At 43.0% G+C, this 19,572-nt stretch overlaps 1 protein-coding gene across 1 annotated transcript in view; it reads right to left on the reverse strand.

Annotated features, from left to right (window-relative positions):
- baz1a (bromodomain adjacent to zinc finger domain, 1A) overlaps nt 1-19,572 on the reverse strand; it is a 101,182-nt gene that overhangs the window by 30,399 nt on the left and 51,211 nt on the right. The window contains exons 17-20 of the mRNA XM_041214530.1: nt 5,340-5,470; nt 3,922-4,638; nt 2,787-2,953; nt 1,003-1,193 (exon numbers count right to left, since the gene is read on the reverse strand). Of these exons, the coding sequence (XP_041070464.1) occupies nt 1,003-1,193; nt 2,787-2,953; nt 3,922-4,638; nt 5,340-5,470 (1,206 nt within the window). The remainder of the gene's footprint in view (nt 1-1,002; nt 1,194-2,786; nt 2,954-3,921; nt 4,639-5,339; nt 5,471-19,572) is intronic.

Here is a 19,572-nt window from a genome sequence, read left to right on the forward strand (position 1 = left end):
AAAGATCCTCAGTTAAGAATTTTCCTATATTCACAACACAGCTCAATGTATATGTTTTGAGAACATGAAGCAACAGATCTGTTGAAACCAGAATAACTGTATTACGATACATGTCTACTGAGGAAACATCTCGAAAAGCAACAAGCATTAATGAGTATTGTGAACTTCTTTGTTGAGGAGGTTTGAAATGGAAATATTTCACATATCCTGTAAGTAATGACAGGACCAATAGATGAATGACAAAATAAAACACACTTTGGCGCCCCTGTTAATCTATAGCTCCAGGTTTCAGGAAAGTCAGACAGTATATTTTATACAATAGAAGACCCTCCCAAACCCTCCAAAATTTCAATGTAAATAACTACGGAAACGTCTATGTATTCTGTTAACAATGTGGTCCTCAAGATTTTTTTTTTTAAAGTCTCTTGTAAACTTATCATTGGATAAGTCAAGAGAATTGTACATCCATTGAAGTTTTTAAGTGCTGGCAAATTTGCAGCATTAGAACATCTGCCCAAGAACAACAAATATCAATTCAGTGCAGAAAAGCAACGGACTACCATATCCCTTTTCATTCCTTTTTTTTTGCATCACACCACATCCTATGGAAATCAGAAGTCAAACTCAAACCTTTGGCCTTATGCTAAACGTTAAAATTTTACCCCTGCTAATAGCCAATGCCATAAACTCCAGGTGCCTTTCAGGCATAGATAAAGTGGTAAAGGCCTGCTTCCTGATATATTGTATTGCTGCAGATAATGTTGGACTGGATGTGCAGGGATTACTAATGGCCATGAGATTTGCTTAGGCCACTAACACTAAATTGGTTCCTGCAAATCTATGTTTGAAACAGAGAATGCAGATTGTCCCTACCTGACAAAAAAATACAAAGCAATTCTCCAATGTTTGGTTTCATCTAGCTATAAGCACATAAATATTTAGACAAAATTTCAATGGCCATATTTGGCTTAAATCATATAAAATAAAACATATTAGTAATACCTGTCTTTAGAGTTATATCTATTGTTCATGCCTTCAAGTACTTTTGCTTCTTCTCCCTCAATTTTAATAGTTCCATTTTCCTTAAAATCATTCTCCAATAATCGAATACCATTTTGTGTAGGAGTTGCTTCACTCAACAATTCATACTGTCCAGTTTCCAGCGCTTCTCTCCAAGCATATCGCTCCATCACCTGCTCAGAGAAAAGTTTGTTAGGCATTCTATTTAAAACTAATGAACTAATTTCTTGCATTGAAAAGGTTACAACTTAGTCCATTGATAGACAATTCCATACTTGAAAATTAAATCACACACACCAAGAACAAGATTGAGGAAGCATGTATGTAATTGTAAAATTTGTACCTTTGTATATACTTATCACAATTGCTATCAATTTTATCACACCGACTTATGCGTGATAAAGAAAGCTGAACTATCCATACATACATTCACCTCTCCAGCCCATGAATGATCAAATGGTATTGCCAGCTGCTTTCGCTACAAGCCCCACCTTTTGAAAAGTACAAAGGAAAACCAGTTTGTGCCACTTATGGTAAAGTTTACTTTTTTTAAAAAGGCACTTTTTGCTGGATTGAAATTCCCATGCAAACAGCTGGCAGTGCTGTTTTAATTGAAAGCTCTTTATCACATATTCTGGCTAGCTTTGCAAACACCCTCTCATTTGCAGCTCCACATATTATTTAAACCCCCAATGCAGCTGCTTTCCCTGCACTGACGAGCAAGTTGCTATTTTTGGAAAATTTGACAGCCATCGTTTTATTCCTGATCTCACTCAAATTTAAACTCCATCTTTTCCCTTAAAGTGTGTTGTCCATTACTTTATCCAGACCTCTTACCCAGGCACCTCACACAAAAGCTCTTCACAATTTTTGTCCATCCCATTTGAAAATTTTCTCCACAATTACAGCTCTCTCGTGTTTAGGACTCCTAATTTATTCCTAAAATACAGCTTGCAAAATGAAAATCACTTTCCCATAAGAAACCATGCAATAAGGATGGGCTATATTCCTGAACCAATTTTTACATTAAAAACCTACTGACTGCCTTGAAACTAACTCGCCCCAAAATCCAATTTATTAACTCTTAACTACTTATGAACTGTTAACTACTTGATTCCTATTTGCTGGTTCTTGCTTCCCCCATTCGCCAACCTTCCCACTCACTGCTTCCCTCCCCCAACTGAGAGGCAGAAAGCGGGAGAATTTGAAAACAAACCATTGCTTCACTGCTTCCCACTCCCACCCCCTGGCTTTTATCATGAACTTCAAAAAAGACTGAGCATGCTCAGTAACTGGGCTAAAATTAAAATGAAGCAGTGCTATTCAGGGAACGTCCTTAATTTACCAACTATGTTTAAAAAAAAAACGCAATATTAGAACGGGCTTCAAATGGGGATGCCTGTACTCCAAAACAATCTTGTCTTTATTACATACCAAATTATCCTATCCTCTCAACATCAGTAGTTTCCTGAATATTCAACTGAGAACTCAACCAGGAAAGATGCACCCACAAATCATACTATCCTGTAAATGGTTTTATTCAACTTCCATTAACATAAAATAATGGTAAGTGAGGAAAGGAAATAGTGTGTTAAGGATTCAAAGTAATAGTAGCCTGCACATACAAGTATAAAAGAAAACTTGATGGGGAAACCTGACAAAAGTGTTAAAGAAGTTACACATACTGAAAGTGTGCATTATAAAAATCAAAAATACAGACTTCTAAATCCTGCAATATATTTCTATTTTCATATCGCAATACATACTTTTATTCCTCCTAGAGTTCCTTGCCAGGTTCGATCTTCAATGTCCAGCAACAGATCCTTCAATCGCAGTTCAAGTTGCTTCTCAGCAGATAATACCGAAGTGTCATGTGCGCTGTGAGCACCTTTTAAAGTACTTCGAACATTCTTGCTCTCCACTGGAGGTTTATCTGGAAATCAGTATCATATGGGCTTCATTTGTATTCTCCCTCAGCACTACACAAGCCATTCCATTCTTTCTTGCACCACCCTCATCATTCCTGACACTTCATTTTCACCCAATCTCAGCTAATATTGCTTCTTGAACAAAAATGAGATTCCCCCCGTCATTCCGAAATCAACCATTGTATGATACAGGGTGCAAATTCTCTGACTTATTTTCACATTCTAAACAATGCAAATGTAGTTTTACATCTGAATAAAGTCCAGGTCCAGGATCAACTTAAAGTATAAAATAGTAAACTATGCATTAAGCCAGCTAACACAAACTTGGTAGAACACGTTTATTTCAATTACTCGGATATGACTGTACATAAATCGGCCAAAATCACTCAAACTAGTCACCAGCACTCAGCGCCAATGGTACTATTGATCAGGAGGATAATCCAATTTCATGTTAAATTGTTTGAGTTAGGACACGTTACTATGTAAAACATCAAATGGAACTTTTAGCTGTTATTCTGATGAGTTAGCAAAAGTAAAAATGGTTAATTACAAAAATAAAAATGGCACTTTTTTTTCCAATATCAAAGAGCTATTGAAATCTGAACATTCCCAGCAGACAGTTGACCATTTCATAAATTCATGTTTCACTATTATAAGAATAGCCCATTAAATGTAGCGAGAGAACAAAACCATAATAAACTAAATCAAATTGTGACTGTCCGTAACATGAAAACTTCATTAGCCTGTGGGCAACTGAAATGCTGCAGCCACAACAGAATTTATTCCTTTAATCAAAACAAAACTTTACCCAAAAATGATATTACAGAATGACAGATAATATCTAATTATGGATTTCCTTTTTCCCCCACTTGTTCTACCTTTTATTTCAATGCTGCTAAAGTGATTAATAGTATTCTGATGTTCATGTGAAAATGTTGAGGTTAAGTAACTGCTAAGATTGTTAAGACCTTACCTGGAATGTTGAATCTTTCCACAGGAAAGTTAGTAAGAAACTCATTTAGTCGGCTTTTCTCCTGGAGAAGAGTTTCTTTCAAAGAGTTCTCTCTATTTCCCCTTGAGTTAAGTGCTTCAATCAGTTGATTTAATTGTTCTGGTGATGAATAAAAGCACCATCGATTTGGCTTGTTGACTGGCCTGTGCAACTCCGCTGTATAACTTGTGTCAAGAATTTGGTCCTGTTTTGAGGTAGATGGCTGTGATGATTGTAAAGGAGAAACTGAAGAGTTTCGGGCCTGAGAAACATTTTTGCTATGTGGCTCGTGCTGCTTTAGGTCCATCTTCCCTGAAGCTCCATTCCCTGAGGATTCATTACCTTGTACTTTATCAGAAACTTTATTTCCCTGAGACGCCAAGTTCTCAACTAGAGTTTTTATAGGACAAGGCTGCAACATGTCCTCCATCAAACCTTCATAGTCTTCCTCCACAAACAAGCCAGGTACAGAATTTAACACCCAATACCTACGGTACATACGGTCTCGCCCCAAAGGGAGAATATTGGTGCAGGATGTAGCATTTTGAATTTTCCCTCCAAGCTCTTTTTCCTTTTTTTGCTGCTCATGTTTCAAAGCTTCCTCTTCCTCTGGAGTTAAGATTACTTTTCTATCTACCGCAACTGCTTCAGTTTCCTCACGATTCTGGGTACTTTTAAACCCAACTTGATTATTCTTTCCTATATACATATACGCACATGTAAAAAAAAAACAAATTCTAATACTCAAAGTACAGTATCACAGAATATTGATTGAAACATTACAGCACAGCAGATAGCCATTTGGTACAATTCCCATCTTGTATTCTCTCCTTAATTACAGTTCTATTCATTTAAATACCTTTTCCTTGTATAACTTTCCTTTTAAGTACTTATTCAGTTTCGTCAAAAAGTACAAACAGATTTACCAATTAAAATATACAATGATGCAGTAAACCAACTTTTATTTAAAAAATTTTGGAATTTAAACGTATGCATCTTTTCCTGGTCATATCATGGCGGTGACATAGTGGTATTGCCACTTGACGAGTATTCCAGAGACCCAGGGGAACGCTCTGGGGACCTGGGTTCGAATCCCATCACGGCTGATGGTGAAATTGGAATTTGATAAAAATCTGAAATTAAAGGTCTGATGATGACCATGAAAACATCTGCCAATTGTCATAATAACCCATCTGGTTCACTAACTGTCCTTTAGGGAAGGAAATCTGCCATCCTTATTTGGTCTGGCTGACATGTGACTCCAGGCCCACAACAATGTGATTGCCCTCTTAAATGCCCTCTGAGCAAGGGCAGTTAGAGATGGGTGATAAATGCTGGCCGTGCCAGCAATGTCCACACCCCATGAACAAATAACAAAAAATAGCAACTCGATGTTCTACCTTTTTGACTCCTTATACTTGATCCCAATTCTTCCTCGTCTTCTGTGGCTGTTTCATGCCCTCTCTCCTTGTTTGCAGACTCTTGGCTCTCTGTGCTGGTATCGAACTCTTCCTGAGTCATGTCCTCTTCACTTCAAAAGAAAAAATTATATTTATAAATAAAACAAAAACTCCTTCATTGTCCCACCTTAAATATTTTACTATTCCTGGTGTATTGCTCCAGACATATACCACTGCCTCAACCCAAATAAGCATCCTTTGTGTTATAAAAACCTAAGAAGTAGGAGGAGTAGGCCACAGGGTCAGTCAAGCCTGCACTGCCATTAAATAGGGCTCTGGTTGATTGGAGCTTGGCCTCAAATCCTCGGTCTTGCTTGTTCCTCCTAACCCTCAACTCATATCGCTCAAAAATCTGTTTTTCAGCCTTGAATATAATCAAAGATTCAGCCTCATCTTCCTCTCTTCCCACTGTCCAGGACCCCAAACATTCCAAGTGGAATAGCGATTTACTTGCACTTTTCAGTTTCATATAATATAGTTTAGGGGAGGCGATGGCGTAGTGGGATCGTCACTGGACTAGGAATCCAGAGACCTAGGGTAACGTTCTGGGGACCGGGTTTGAATGGTGAGATTTAAATTCAATGAAAATTTGGAATTAAATGTCTGATGATGACCACCATTGCCAATTGTCGTAAAAACCCATCTGGTTCACTAATGTCCTTTAGGGAAGGAAATCTGCTCTCTTGACCTGGTCTGGCCCACATATGACTCCAGATCCACAGCAATGTGGTTGACTCTTAAGTGCCCTCTGAAATGGCCTAGCAAGCCACTGAGTTGTATCAAACCACTATAAAGTCACAAAAAAGGAATGGAACCAGACAGACCACCTAGCATCGACCTAGGCATTGGAAACAACAACAAACAGCCTAGTCAACCCTGCAAAGTCCTCCTTACTAACATTTGGGGGCTAGAAATTTGGAGAGCTGTGTCACAGGCTCAAGCAATGGCCTGACATACTGACAGAATCACACCTTCCAATGCCCCAGATATCATCATCACTGGGTATGTTCTGTCCCACCAGCAGGGCCTCACCCTCACCAACCTGTCTGCCGCGCATACATCTGTCCTTGACAGTATCGGTAGTAGTGACTACCGCACAGTCCTCATGGGGATGAAGTCCCATCTTCACATTGAGGATACTGTCCAGTGTGTTGTGTGGCACTACTACCATGCTAAATGGGATAGTTTCAAACAGACCTAGCAATTCAAGACTTGGCTACCATGAGGCGCTGTGAGCCAGCAGCAGCAGCATTGTACTCAAGCACAATCTGTAACCTCATGGCCTGACATATCCCCAATTCTACATTACCGCCAAACTAGAGGTCACCCTGGCTCAAGGAACAGCACAGGAGGGTATACCAGAAGCAGCACCAGGCATACCTAAAAATGGGGTGTCAACCTGGTGAAGCTACATCACAGGCTCTGAAGAGCCGTCATACGGACTCGAAACATTAACTTTTCTTTTCTCTCTACAGATACTGTTAGACCTGAGTTTTTCCAGTATTTTTTGTTTCAAATTTCCAGTATCTGCAGTATTTTGCTTTTATCACAGGACTACATGCGTGCTAAACACCATAAGCAGCAAGTGATAGACAGAGCTTAGTGAGCCCACAATCAACGGATCAGATCTAAGCTCTGCAGTCCTGCCACATCCAGTCGTAAATGGCAGTGGGCAAACAAACAACTCACTGGTGGAGAAGGGTCCACAAATATCCCCATCATCAATGATGGGGGAGCCCTGCATATTAGTGCAAAAGATAAGGCTGAAGTATTTGCAAGAATCTTAAGACAGAAGTGCCGAGTGGATGAGCCATCGCGGCCTCCTCCGGAGGGTCACCAGCACCACAGATGCCAATCTTGAGCCAATGCGATTCACTCCATGTGATATTAGGAAACAGCTAAACGCACTGTGCACTACAAGGGCTATGGGCCCTGACAATATTCCAGCAATAGTACTGAAGACTTGAGCTCCAGAATTTGCCACACCCTGAGCCAAGCTTTGTGTACCCTGCAGTTACTGCCCCATCAGTCTACTCTCGATCATCAGTAATGGAAGGGATCACTAACAGTGCTGTTAAGTGGCACTTACCTAGCAATAACCTGCTCACTGACGCTCAATTTGGGTTCTGCCAGGGCCACTCAGCTCCTGTCCTCATTACAGCCTTGATTCAAACATGGACAAAAAAACGAGTTGAACTCCCAAGGTGAGGTGAGAATGACTGCCCTTGACATCAAGGCAGCATCTGACCAATGTGGCATCAAGGAGCTCCAGCAAAACTGGAGTTAATGGGAATCAGGAGGATAACTCTGCACTTGGAGTCATATCTATCACAAAGGAAGATGGATACGGTTGTTGGAGGTCAATCATCTCAGTTCCAAGACATCAGTGCAGGAGTTCCTTAGGGTAGTGTCCTAGGCCCAACCATCTTCAGTTGCTTCACCTTCCTTCCATCAAGGTCAGAAGTGGCGATGTTCACTGGTGATTGCACAATGTTCAGCACCATTCACGATTCCTCAGATACTGAAGCAGTCCATGACCAAATGCAGCAAGACCTGGACAATATCCAGGTTTGGGCTGACAAGTGGCAAGTAACATTCGTGCCACACAAGTGCTGGGCAATGGCCATCTCCAACAAGAGAGAATCTAACCATCACCCTTTGACATTCAATGACATTACCATCGCTGATTCCCCCACTATCAACACCCTGGGGGGTTACCATTGACCAGAAACTGAACTGGGCTAGTCATACAAAGACTGTGGCTACAAGAGGAGGTCAGAGGCTAGGAATCCTGTTGCAAGTAACTGACCTCCTGACTTCCCAAAGCCTGTCCACCATCCACAACTCTCAAATCAGGGATCTGATGGAATACTTTCCACTTGCCTGGATGACTGCAGCGACAACAACACTCAAGCAGCTTGACACCATCCAGGACAAAGCAGCCCACCTGATTGGCACCCCTTCCACAAACATTCACTCCCTCCACCACTGATGCACAGTGGCAGCAGTGTGTACCATCTACAAGATGCACTGCAAGAACTCACAAAGCCTCCTTAGGCAGTACTTTCCAAACCCAAAACCACCGCCCTCTAAAAGGACAAGGGCAGCAGGCAGACGGGAACACCACCACCACCTGGAAGTTCCTTACCAAGCCACTCACCATCCTGACTTGGAAATATATCGCCGCTCCTTCAATGTTGCTGGGTCAAAATCCTGGAGCTCATTCCCTGACAGGTCTATGGACGTGCCTACACCAGAGACTGCAGCAGTTCAAGGCTGCAGCTCGCCACCACATTCTCAAGGTCAATATTAGAGGTGGGCATTAAATGCTGGCCTAGCCAGTGACACCCACATCCTATGACTGAATAAAAGAAAATTAGTATACAGTATTCGCTTCTCACGATGTACCCTCCTCTACAGCACCGCAGTTCAGTCTTCAAGAGTGACCCTAAGCTTCCAGTTGCCTGTCATTTCAATTCTCCATGTTGCTTCCACTCTGACCTTATTGTCCTGCTTTAGTATTCCTGTATTCGTAAAAAGGGCTACTTACATTTAAGAAAGAAACACAAGTAATAGGGAAATAAAGTTATGTCAAGGACAGGTAAAATGAAGTTGCATAAGTAAACCAAAGTGAAATAAAGTGAATGCAAGGGAGGTAAATTAAAGCCACGGCAAGACAGCTCGGTCATGGGGAATGCATGTCTTGCGGTATGTGGGAAGTTATGGACATGACCAGTGTCCTTGACGATCATATGTGCAGGAAGTGTCACCAGCTGAAGAACCTTACGTCCAGGTTTCAGAGCTCCAGGGTGGCTGGAGTCACTACAGCACATCCGTGAGGCTGAGCTCTTTGGGGATAGCATGTTCAGAGAGGTAGTCACACTGCAACTTAGGAGCCTGGAGGCAGAGAGGGGATGGGTGACCACGAGGCAGTCCAAGAAAATTAAGCAGGTAGTGCAGGAGTACCCGGGGTCCCGCTCACCACTTTTCGTTTTTTTGATACCAGTGAAGATGTTGGGTTTCTTGGAGGAATGCAGTCAGTGCCAAGTTTGTGGCACCACAGGCAACTCTGCTGTACAGGAGGAGAAAAAGAAGAGGAGAAGAATAGTAGTAATAGGGGATTCGTTAGTTAGGGGAACAGACAGGTGTTTCTGTGGCCATAGATGTGACTCCAGGATGGTATGTTGCCTCCCTGGTGCTTGGGTCAAGGATGTCACAGGGCAGCTGCAGGACATTCTTCTGGGGGAGGGTGATCAGCCAGAGGTCGTGGTCCACATCGGTACCAATGACTTAAGCAGGAAAGGGGATGAGGTCCTGAAAGAAGACTTTAGGGAACTAGCAAAGAGATTGAAATGCAGGACCTTTAAAGCAGTAATCTCTGAATAATCCCAGTCCCACGTGCAAGGGAAATAGGAGAATTAAGTGAATGAACATGTGGCTGGAAAGCTGGTGTAGGAGGGAGGGCATCAGATTTCTGAGGTATTGGAACTGCTTCTGGGGAAGGTGGGACCTGTAAAAGCTGGACAGTCTACACCTGAACAGGACTGGGACAAATATCCTTGCAAGGAAACTTGCTAGTGCCGTTGAGGGTTTATCGTAGAGATTGGAAGGCAGATGGAACCAGAAGGCAAATTCAGAGCAGGGAAGGGGAGATGGAAAATTAGTGAGTGACTCTGAAAGACAGAAGCAGCACAGGTTAAAAAGTATATAGCACAGGAATTTGGCAGTGTTAAAAGGTGCATATGTAAATGCAAGGAGCATAGTAAAATAAAGCTGATGAGCTGAGGGCACAGATAGACACATGGCAGCATGCTATCATCGCTATAACGGAAACTTGGCTTAAGGAGGGACAAAAGTGGCAGCTCAGCATCCCATGATATAGAGTTTTCAGGCAGGATAAAGAGAGGAATAAAAAAGGCGGGGGTGTGGCATTATTGGTTAAAGAAACAATTACAGCTGTGAGGAGGGATGCTATACTAAATGAAGCATCAAATGAGGCCACATGGATCGAACTCAAATAAAAAAAGTGGCAGCCACATTGCTAGGAGTGTACTATAGACCCCCAAATAGCGGAAGGGAGTTCTAAGACCAAATATGTGGACAGATTTCTGAGTACAGAAACAATAGAGGAGTAATCTTTAGAGATTTCATCATATTTAGGGACTACACTAATATCAATTGATAAAAGTAGGGAAAATCCCAAGATATTCTATAAGTATATCAATGGGAAGAAGATAACCAGGGAAAGAGTAAGGCCCCATAAGGGACCAAGGGGGCAATGTATGGGTGGAGCCAGAGGACATCGCTAGAGTGTTGAACGAATACTTCACATCAATCTTCACCCAAGAAAATGAGGATGAAGGTATCGAACTCAGCAAGAGAGACTGCGAGGTTCTTAAGCAAATTGATATATGGAGTGACAAGGTATTGAAGGTCTTGGCAGGCTTAAAAGTGGACAATTCTCCAGGTCCGAATGATTTGTGTCCCAGGCTGCTGAAGGAAGCTAGGGAGGAGATCACAGGGGCTCTGACTCAAATTTTTAATTCCTCTCTGGCCACGGGGGAGGTGCAAGAAGACTGGAAAACAGCTAATATGGTTTGGCTATTTAAGAAGGGTTGTGGAGATAAGCCGGGGAACTACAGGCCAGTGAGTCTCACATCAGTGATAGGGAAGCTATTGGAGAAAATTCTGAAGGAGAGAATCTATCTCCACTTGGAGGGGCAAGGTTTGATCAGGGATAGTCAGCATGGCTTTGTCAGAGGGAGGTCTTGCCTAACAAATTTGATTGAATTTTTTGAGGAGGTGACCAGCCGCGTAGATGAGGGTAGTGTAGTTGATGTAGTTTATATGGATTTCAGCAAAGCCTTTGACAAAGTCCCACATCAGAGACTTATAATGAAGGCAAAGGCACATGGGATACAGGGTAATTTGATAAGGTGGATTCAAAATTGGCTAAGTTGTAGGAGACAGAGGGTGATGACAGAAGGATGCTTTAGTGACTGGAAGCCAGTGTCCAGTGGGATACCACAGGGATCTGTGCTGGGTCCCCTATTATTTGTCACTTATATAAACGACATAGATGACTATGTGGGGGTACAATTAGGAAGTTTGCGGATGATACAAAGATTGGTCAGGTGGTTAACAGTGAGGTTCAGTGTCTTGGGCTACAGGAAGATATAGACGGGATGGTCAAATGGGCAAATAAGCGGCAGATGGAATTTAACCCTGAAAAGTGTGAGGTGATACAATTTGGAAGGAGTAATTTGACAAGGAAGTAATCAGTGAACGGCATGGCACTAGGAAGTTCTGAGGAACAAAAGGACCTTGGCGTGTGTGCCCATAGATCTCTAAAGGTGGAGTGACATGTTAGTGGGGTGGTGAAAAAGGCATTTGGGACACTTGCCTTTATCAATCGAGGCATAGACTACGAAAGTAGGGGACGTCATGTTGGAGCTGTATAGAACCTTGGTGAGGCCACAGCTGGAGTACTGTGTGCAGTTCTGGTCGCCACATTATAGGAAGAATGTGATTGCACTGGAGGGGGTGCAGAGGAGATTCTCCAGTATGTTGCCTGGGATGAACATTTAAGTTATGAAGAGAGGTTGGATAGACTTGGTTTGTTTTCATTGGAGCAGAAAAGACTGAGGGGCGACCTGATCGAGGTGTACATGATTATGAGGGGCATGGATGGGGTGGATAGGGAGCAGCTGTTCCCCTTAGTTGAAGGGTCAGTCACAAGGGGACATAAGTTTAAGGTGAGGGGCAGGGGGTTTCGGGGGGATGGGAGGAAAAACCTTTTCACCCAGAAGGTGGTGATGGTCTAGAATTTGCTGCCTGGGAGGGTGGTGGAGGTGGGTTGCCTCACATCCTTTAAAAAGTACCTGGATGAGCACTTGGCACGTCATAACATTCAAGGCTATGGGCCAAGTGCTGATAAATGGAATGAGGTAGGTAGGTCAGGTGTTTCTCACATGTCGGTGCAGACTCGATGGGCCAAAGGGCCTCTTCTGCACTGTGATTCTGGGATAGAGGCAGTGTGAAGAGCAAAGTTCTTGAACTGTATTCAAGAGACATTTTTAGCCAGCATGTAACAAGTCCAACTAGGGGGAGTGAATTAGAAAATTAAGTTGGGTAAGTGGAAGTAGCAGCAGTGGGGGACCATTTTGGAGATAGTGACCATATAAAGTTAGATTTAGCATCATTGTGGAAAAGGACAAAAATAGAACGGGAGTAAAAGTTCTAAATTGAGGAAGACAGATTTTACAAAGCTGAGAAGTGAGTTGGCGAGAGTGGACTGGATACAGCTATCAGAAGGAAAAACGATTTCAAATCAGTGGGAGGCATTCAAAAGTGAGATTCTACGGGCACAGTGTAGACATGTCCTCACAAAGAAAAAGGGTGGTACTGCCAAATCTAGAGCCCCCTGGTTATCCAGAAGCATACAGGCCAAGATAAAGCAAAAAAATGAAAGCTTGTGAGAGTCATAAAATACTTCATACTGTAGAAAGCAGAGATGAGTATAGAAAGTACAGAAGAAGTAAAAATGGGAATTAGGAAAGCAAAGAGGGTACGAAAAAAATACTGGCAGGTAAAATCAAAGAAAATCCTAATATGTTTTTATCAATACATTAAGAATTTAGAGCAAGAGAATAACTAAGGAAAAGGTAGGACCTATCAGAGATGTACCTGATAACTTGTGGGTTGATGCAGATGATGCAGGCCGGGTTCTCAATGAGTACTTTGTCTCTGTCTTCACTAAGGAGAGGGGTGATGCAGGCTTTCCAGTTAAAGATGATGAGTGTGAAATATTAAATGCAATAAGCATGGTGGGGGAAGAGTTCTGGAGGTATTGGCATCCGTGAAGGTGGATAAATTCACCAGGGACAGATGGATTATATCCTAAACTATTGAAGGAAGCCAGAGAGGAAATAGCAGGTGCTCTGAGGGTCATTTTCTAATCCTCACCAGATAGAGGTAAGGTCCCAGAGAACTAGAGGTCTGCAAACATTGTACGATTATTTAAAAAGGGTGTGAGGGACAGGGCAGAAAATTATAGTATGGTCAGTCTGATTTCGGTGATGGGCAAATTATTGGAAACAACTTTGAGACATAGGATAAACTGTTACTTAAAAAGGCATGGATTGATCAGGGATAGACAGCATGTTTTTGTTAGGGGGAGATTGTGTCTTACTAACACTAAAGAATTTTTTTGAAGTAACAAGGAGGATTGATGAGGGTAGTGCAGTGGATGTTGCCTACATGGATTTTAGTGAGACATTTGACAAGGTCCGACATAGCAGACTGATCAGGAAAGTGAGATCTCATGGGTTGCAGGGGAAAGTGGCAGATTGGATCCAAAATCCAGTGACAGGGAATAAAGGGTAATGATCGATGGATGTTTTTGCAAATGAAAAAATGGTTTTCAGTGGTGTTCCACAGGGCTCAGTTTTGGGACCCTTGCTGTTTGTTGTTTATGTTAATGTTTTAGACTTCAATGTGGGAGGAATGATTGGGGAATTTGCAGATGACAAAAATTGGCCGTATGGTTGATAGTGAAGAGGATATCTGTCGACTCCAGAATGATATTGATTGTTTGGTTGAGTGGGCTGAAAAGTGGCAAATGGAATTCAATCCAGAACAGTATGAGATAACGTATTTGGGGAGGGAAAACAAAGCAAGGGAATACTCGATAAATGGGAAGATACAGAGAGGGGTTGAGGAAATGAGAAACCTTGGAGTGCAGGTCCACAGGTCTTTGAAGTGGCAGGACAGGTGGACAACACGGTCAAGAAAGCATATGGAATGTTGTCCTTTATTGGGTTAGGTATTGAATACAAAAGCAGGGATGTAATGATGGAACTGTAAAAAAAAAAAAACGCTGGTTAGGCCACAGCTGGAATTTTGTGTACAGTTCTGGTCACATTACAGGAAGGGCATAATTGCTCTGGAGAGATTACAGAGATTTACAAGAATGCTGCCAGGGCTTGAAAATTGCAGCTGTCAGGAGAGATTGAATAAGCTAGGGTTGTTTTCGTTAGAGCAGAGGAGGCTAAGGGATGACCTAATTGAGGTGTACAAAATTATGAGGAGCCTAGAGTAGACAGGAAAGACTTGTTTCGCCTAGCTGAGGGGTCAATTACCAGGGGGCATAGATTTAAGGTGATTGGTAGAAGGATTAGAGGGGACATGAGGAAAAGAATTTTTCACCCAAAGGGTGGTCAGCGCCTGGAATTCACTGCCGAAATTGGTGGTTGAGTCCGAAGTGCTCAACTCAACCTGATGATGCACCTGAAGAAGTGCTGTAACCTGCAAGGGTATGGACCAGGTGCCGGAAAGTGGGATTAAAATGAGCGCCAAGTGTCCTTTTTCTCTTTTTGGTTGGTGCAGACACGATAGGCTGAATGGCCTCTTTCTGCACCACAACTTTCCTGTAGTTCTCTGGACCATTTCCCCCATTTTGTTGTGTTTTTTGTTGCTTATTTTAACCACCTCATTTCTCTTTCATCTCCTTTACTTTGAACTACAGTCCCAACATTCACATCTCTCAACGCATCTTCTGTTACTGTGCAACTCCCTTTGGCCTTACACTATGAAGTCTGTCATTCATTTTTTCCCTGTCTTCCACCCTATCAAAGATCTTCCCTTTTGTATTTCTTTCCACCCTCACTCCCCTTCACTTGCTCAAGGCCTATTACATTTCTAACTTTTTCAAGTTTTATTTTAATAAATCTGGAATTGAAAGCTAGTCCCAGTAATCATGACCCACCTGTTTCACTGATGTTCACAAAGGAAAGGAATCTGCCATCTTTCCCCAATCTGGCCTACATTTGAATTCAGAGCAACTGCCCTCTGCAAGCCATTCAGTGCAAAGGCAATTAGGGATGAGCAACAAATGCTGGCCTTGCCAGTGATGTCCACATCCCATAACAGAATCAAGAAAAAACTGAAACATGAACTCAGTCTCTCTTTCCACAGATGCTGTCAGACCTGCTGAGTACTTTGAGCATTCTTTCTATTTATATCATTTCTAATTACTTTACTGATGCCATCATTCACAACAGAGCTATGCTACATTATTGTCCTTTCTGCCGAACCTATCAAAATATCAAGTACCCCTGAATATTCAATTCCTAGGCCTGGTCATCATCTTGCAACCATATCTTATTAATGCTATCATAACAATTCACTTCTGTTTGTCAAACATTACAATTATGGCAAGTCATTCCACCTCTGGAAAGGGTGGACGGTGCATAGTGGAGTCCAATCTTGATCTCATTCAGTGTTCCCCTAAGTGCACTTACAACAATCAGAAGATCGTAATCAAGAGCTCAAGTGATTTCTTCTCCCTAACCATTATCTAAGCTGAGATCAGTGGCTCAAGATTGAGCCAGACAACTTAATCAAGATAAAAACAAAAAAACTGCGGATGCTGGAAATCCAAAACAAAAACAGAATTACCTGGAAAAACTCAGCAGGTCTGGCAGCATCGGCGGAGAAGAAAAGAGTTGACGTTTCGAGTCCTCATGACCCTTCGACAGAACTTGAGTTCGAGTCCAGGAAAGAGCTGAAATATAAGCTGGTTTAAGGTGTGTGTGTGGGGGGCGGAGAGATAGAGAGACAGAGAGGTGGAGGGGGTTGGTGTGGTTGTAGCGACAAACAAGCAGTGATAGAAGCAGATCATCAAAAGATGTCAACAACAATAGTACAATAGAACACATAGGTGTTAAAGTTAAAGTTGGTGATATTATCTAAACGAATGTGCTAATTAAGAATGGATGGTAGGGCACTCAAGGTATAGCTCTAGTGGGTTTTTTTTTTATATAATGGAAATAGGTGGGAAAAGGAAAATCTTTATAATTTATTGGGAAAAAAAAGAAGGGGGAAACAGAAAGGGGGTGGGGATGGGGGAGGGGACTCACGACCTAAAGTTGTTGAATTCAATATTCAGTCCGGAAGGCTGTAAAGTCCCTAGTCGGAAGATGAGGTGTTGTTCCTCCAGTTTGCGTTGGGCTTCACTGGAACAATGCAGCAAGCCAAGGACAGACATGTGGGCAAGAGAGCAGGGTGGAGTGTTAAAATGGCAAGCAACAGGGAGGTTTGGGTCATTCTTGCGGACAGACCGCAGGTGTTCTGCAAAGCGGTCGCCCAGTTTACGTTTGGTCTCTCCAATGTAGAGGAGACCACATTGGGAGCAACGAATGCAGTAGACTAAGTTGGGGGAAATGCAAGTGAAATGCTGCTTCACTTGAAAGGAGTGTTTGGGTCCTTGGACGGTGAGGAGAGAGGAAGTGAAGGGGCAGGTGTTGCATCTTTTGCGTGGGCAAGGGGTTGTGCCATAGGAGGGGGTTGAGGAGTAGGGGGTGATGGAGGAGTGGACCAGGGTGTCCCGGAGGGAGCGATCCCTACGGAATGCCGATAAGGGGGGTGAAGGGAAGATGTGTTTGGTAGTGGCATCATGCTGGAGTTGGCGGAAATGGCGGAGGATGATCCTTTGAATGCGGAGGCTGGTGGGGTGATAAGTGAGGACAAGGGGGACCCTATCATGTTTCTGGGAGGGAGGAGAAGGAGTGAGGGCGGATGCGCGGGAGATGGGCCGGACACGGTTGAGGGCCCTGTCAACGACCGTGGGTGGAAAACCTCGGTTAAGGAAGAAGGAGGACATGTCAGAGGAACTGTTTTTGAATGTAGCATCATCGGAACAGATGCGACGGAGGCGAAGGAACTGAGAGAATGGGATGGAGTCCTTACAGGAAGTGGGGTGTGAGGAGCTGTAGTCGAGATAGCTGTGGGTGTCGGTGGGTTTGTAATGGATATTGGTGGACAGTCTATCACCAGAGATTGAGACAGAGAGGTCAAGGAAGGGAAGGGAAGTGTCAGAGATGGACCACGTGAAAATGATGGAGGGGTGGAGATTGGAAGCAAAATTAATAAATTTTTCCAAGTCCTGACGAGAGCATGAAGCAGCACCAAAGTAATCATCGATGTACCGGAGAAAGAGTTGTGGAAGGGGGCCGGAGTAGGACTGCAACAAGGAATGTTCCACATACCCCATAAAGAGACAGGCATAGCTGGGGCCCATGCGGGTACCCATAGCCACACCTTTTATTTGGAGGAAGTGAGAGGAGTTGAAGGAGAAATTGTTCAGCGTGAGAACAAGTTCAGCCAGACGGAGGAGAGTAGTGGTGGATGGGGATTGTTCGGGCCTCTGTTCGAGGAAGAAGCTAAGGGCCCTCAGACCATCCTGGTGGGGGATGGAGGTGTAGAGGGATTGGACGTCCATGGTGAAGAGGAAGCGGTAGGGGCCAGGGAACTGGAAATTGTTGATGTGACGTAAGGTGTCAGAGGAATCACGGATGTAGGTGGGAAGGGACTGGACAAGGGGAGAGAGAAGGGAGTCAAGATAACGAGAAATGAGTTCTGTGGGGCAGGAGCAAGCTGAGACGATCGGTCTACCGGGGCAGTTCTGTTTGTGGATTAATCAAGACCTTTATGCAAAAATCCTGTTCTATGCTAGTTTTTGGCATGGTGGTGGATAAAAGGAGCAAGTTGCCTAACATTGCAGATAATTAGCTTTTTTAAAAAACAGAACATACTGACACATTCACTGCAACTATAGTTCAGTGCTTGAATGTTATAGTTCAAGGCAAATTATTCGTCACTCAAAAATAAGACTGAAGAAGAAAAACAATTATGTGCCCTAAATCTAATGGGAACATGAGCAGAGAGACTAGCTGCAAACAATGAACATTTCAAACTAGCGATTGAGAGTAATTAGACCAAGGAGGGTAGTCAAACGATGTAAATGAGATAACTAGTGGTTTTTGGTAACAAAAACAGAATTACGTGGAAAAACTCAGCAGGTCTGGCAGCATCGGCGGAGAAGAAAAGAGTTGACGTTTCGAGTCCTCATGATCCTTCATAAAAAAAGGGTCACGAGGACTCGATACGTCAACTCTTTTCTTCTCCACCGATGCTGCCAGACCTGCCGAGTTTTTCCAGGTAATTCTGTTTTTGTTTTGGGTTTCCAGCATCCGCAGTTTTTTGTTTTTATCTCAGTGGTTTTTGGTACTTGAGGGACGAGTAAAAATTAAGCAAAAAATATGTTCAGATAAATAAAAGAGACAAGGTTAAAATAAATGCATAGACCTTTATGCATATGAGTTAATGATAAAAGCCAGCATGGATTTGTTAAATTCAAATTGTGTTTGACTATCTTAGCTGAATTTTTTCATGAAGTAGCAGAGAGGATTGATTGGGGCAGTCTAAGAACAAAAAGAGTAGACCACATCTGCTGCCCCAACTCCACTGAGCCCTGTTCCCCATCACAGATTCACAGTGTAGAAGAGGCCCTTCGAGTGTGCACCGACACATGAGAAACACCTGACCTACCTACCTAATCCCATTTACCAGCACTTGGCCCATAGCCTTGAATGTTATGACGTGCCAAGTGCTCATCCAGGTACTTTTTAAAGGATGTAAGGCAACCCGCCTCCACCACCCTACCAGGCAGTGCATTCCAGACTGTCACCACCCTCTGGGTAAAAAAGATTTTCCTCACATCCCCCCTAAACCCCCTGCCCCTCACCTTAAACTTATGTCCCCTTGTGACTGACCCTTCAACTAAGGGGAACAGCTGCTCCCTATCCACCCCGCCCATGTCCCTCATAATCTTGTACACCTCGAACAGGTCGCCCCTCAGTCTTCTCTGCTCCAACGAAAACAACCCAAGTCTATCCAACCTCTCTTCATAATTTAAATGTTTCATCCCAGGAATCTCCTCTACACCCTCTCCAGTGCAATCACATTCTTCCTATATAAAAGCAAAAAACTGCGGATGCTGGAAATCCAAAACAAAAATAAAAACTCCTGGAAAAACTCAGCAGGTCTGACAGCATCTGCGGAGAGGAACACAGTTAACACTTCAAGTCCGTATGACACTTCAACAGAACTAAGGAAAAATAGAAGGAGAAATATAAGCTGGTTTGCTTGGGGTGGGGGGGGGGGGAGAGAAGAACAAGTAGAGCTGGATTGAGGGCCAGTGATAGGTGGAGATAGCCAAAAGATGTCATAGACAAAAGGACAAAGGTATTGAAGGTGGTGATATTATCTAAGGAATGTGCTAATAGGTGACATTAAGGGTAGAAAGCAGAACGAGCAAGGTACAGATAGCCCT

This window comes from Carcharodon carcharias, chromosome 20 (assembly GCF_017639515.1).
Source record: "Carcharodon carcharias isolate sCarCar2 chromosome 20, sCarCar2.pri, whole genome shotgun sequence".
NCBI lineage: Eukaryota > Metazoa > Chordata > Chondrichthyes > Lamniformes > Lamnidae > Carcharodon > Carcharodon carcharias.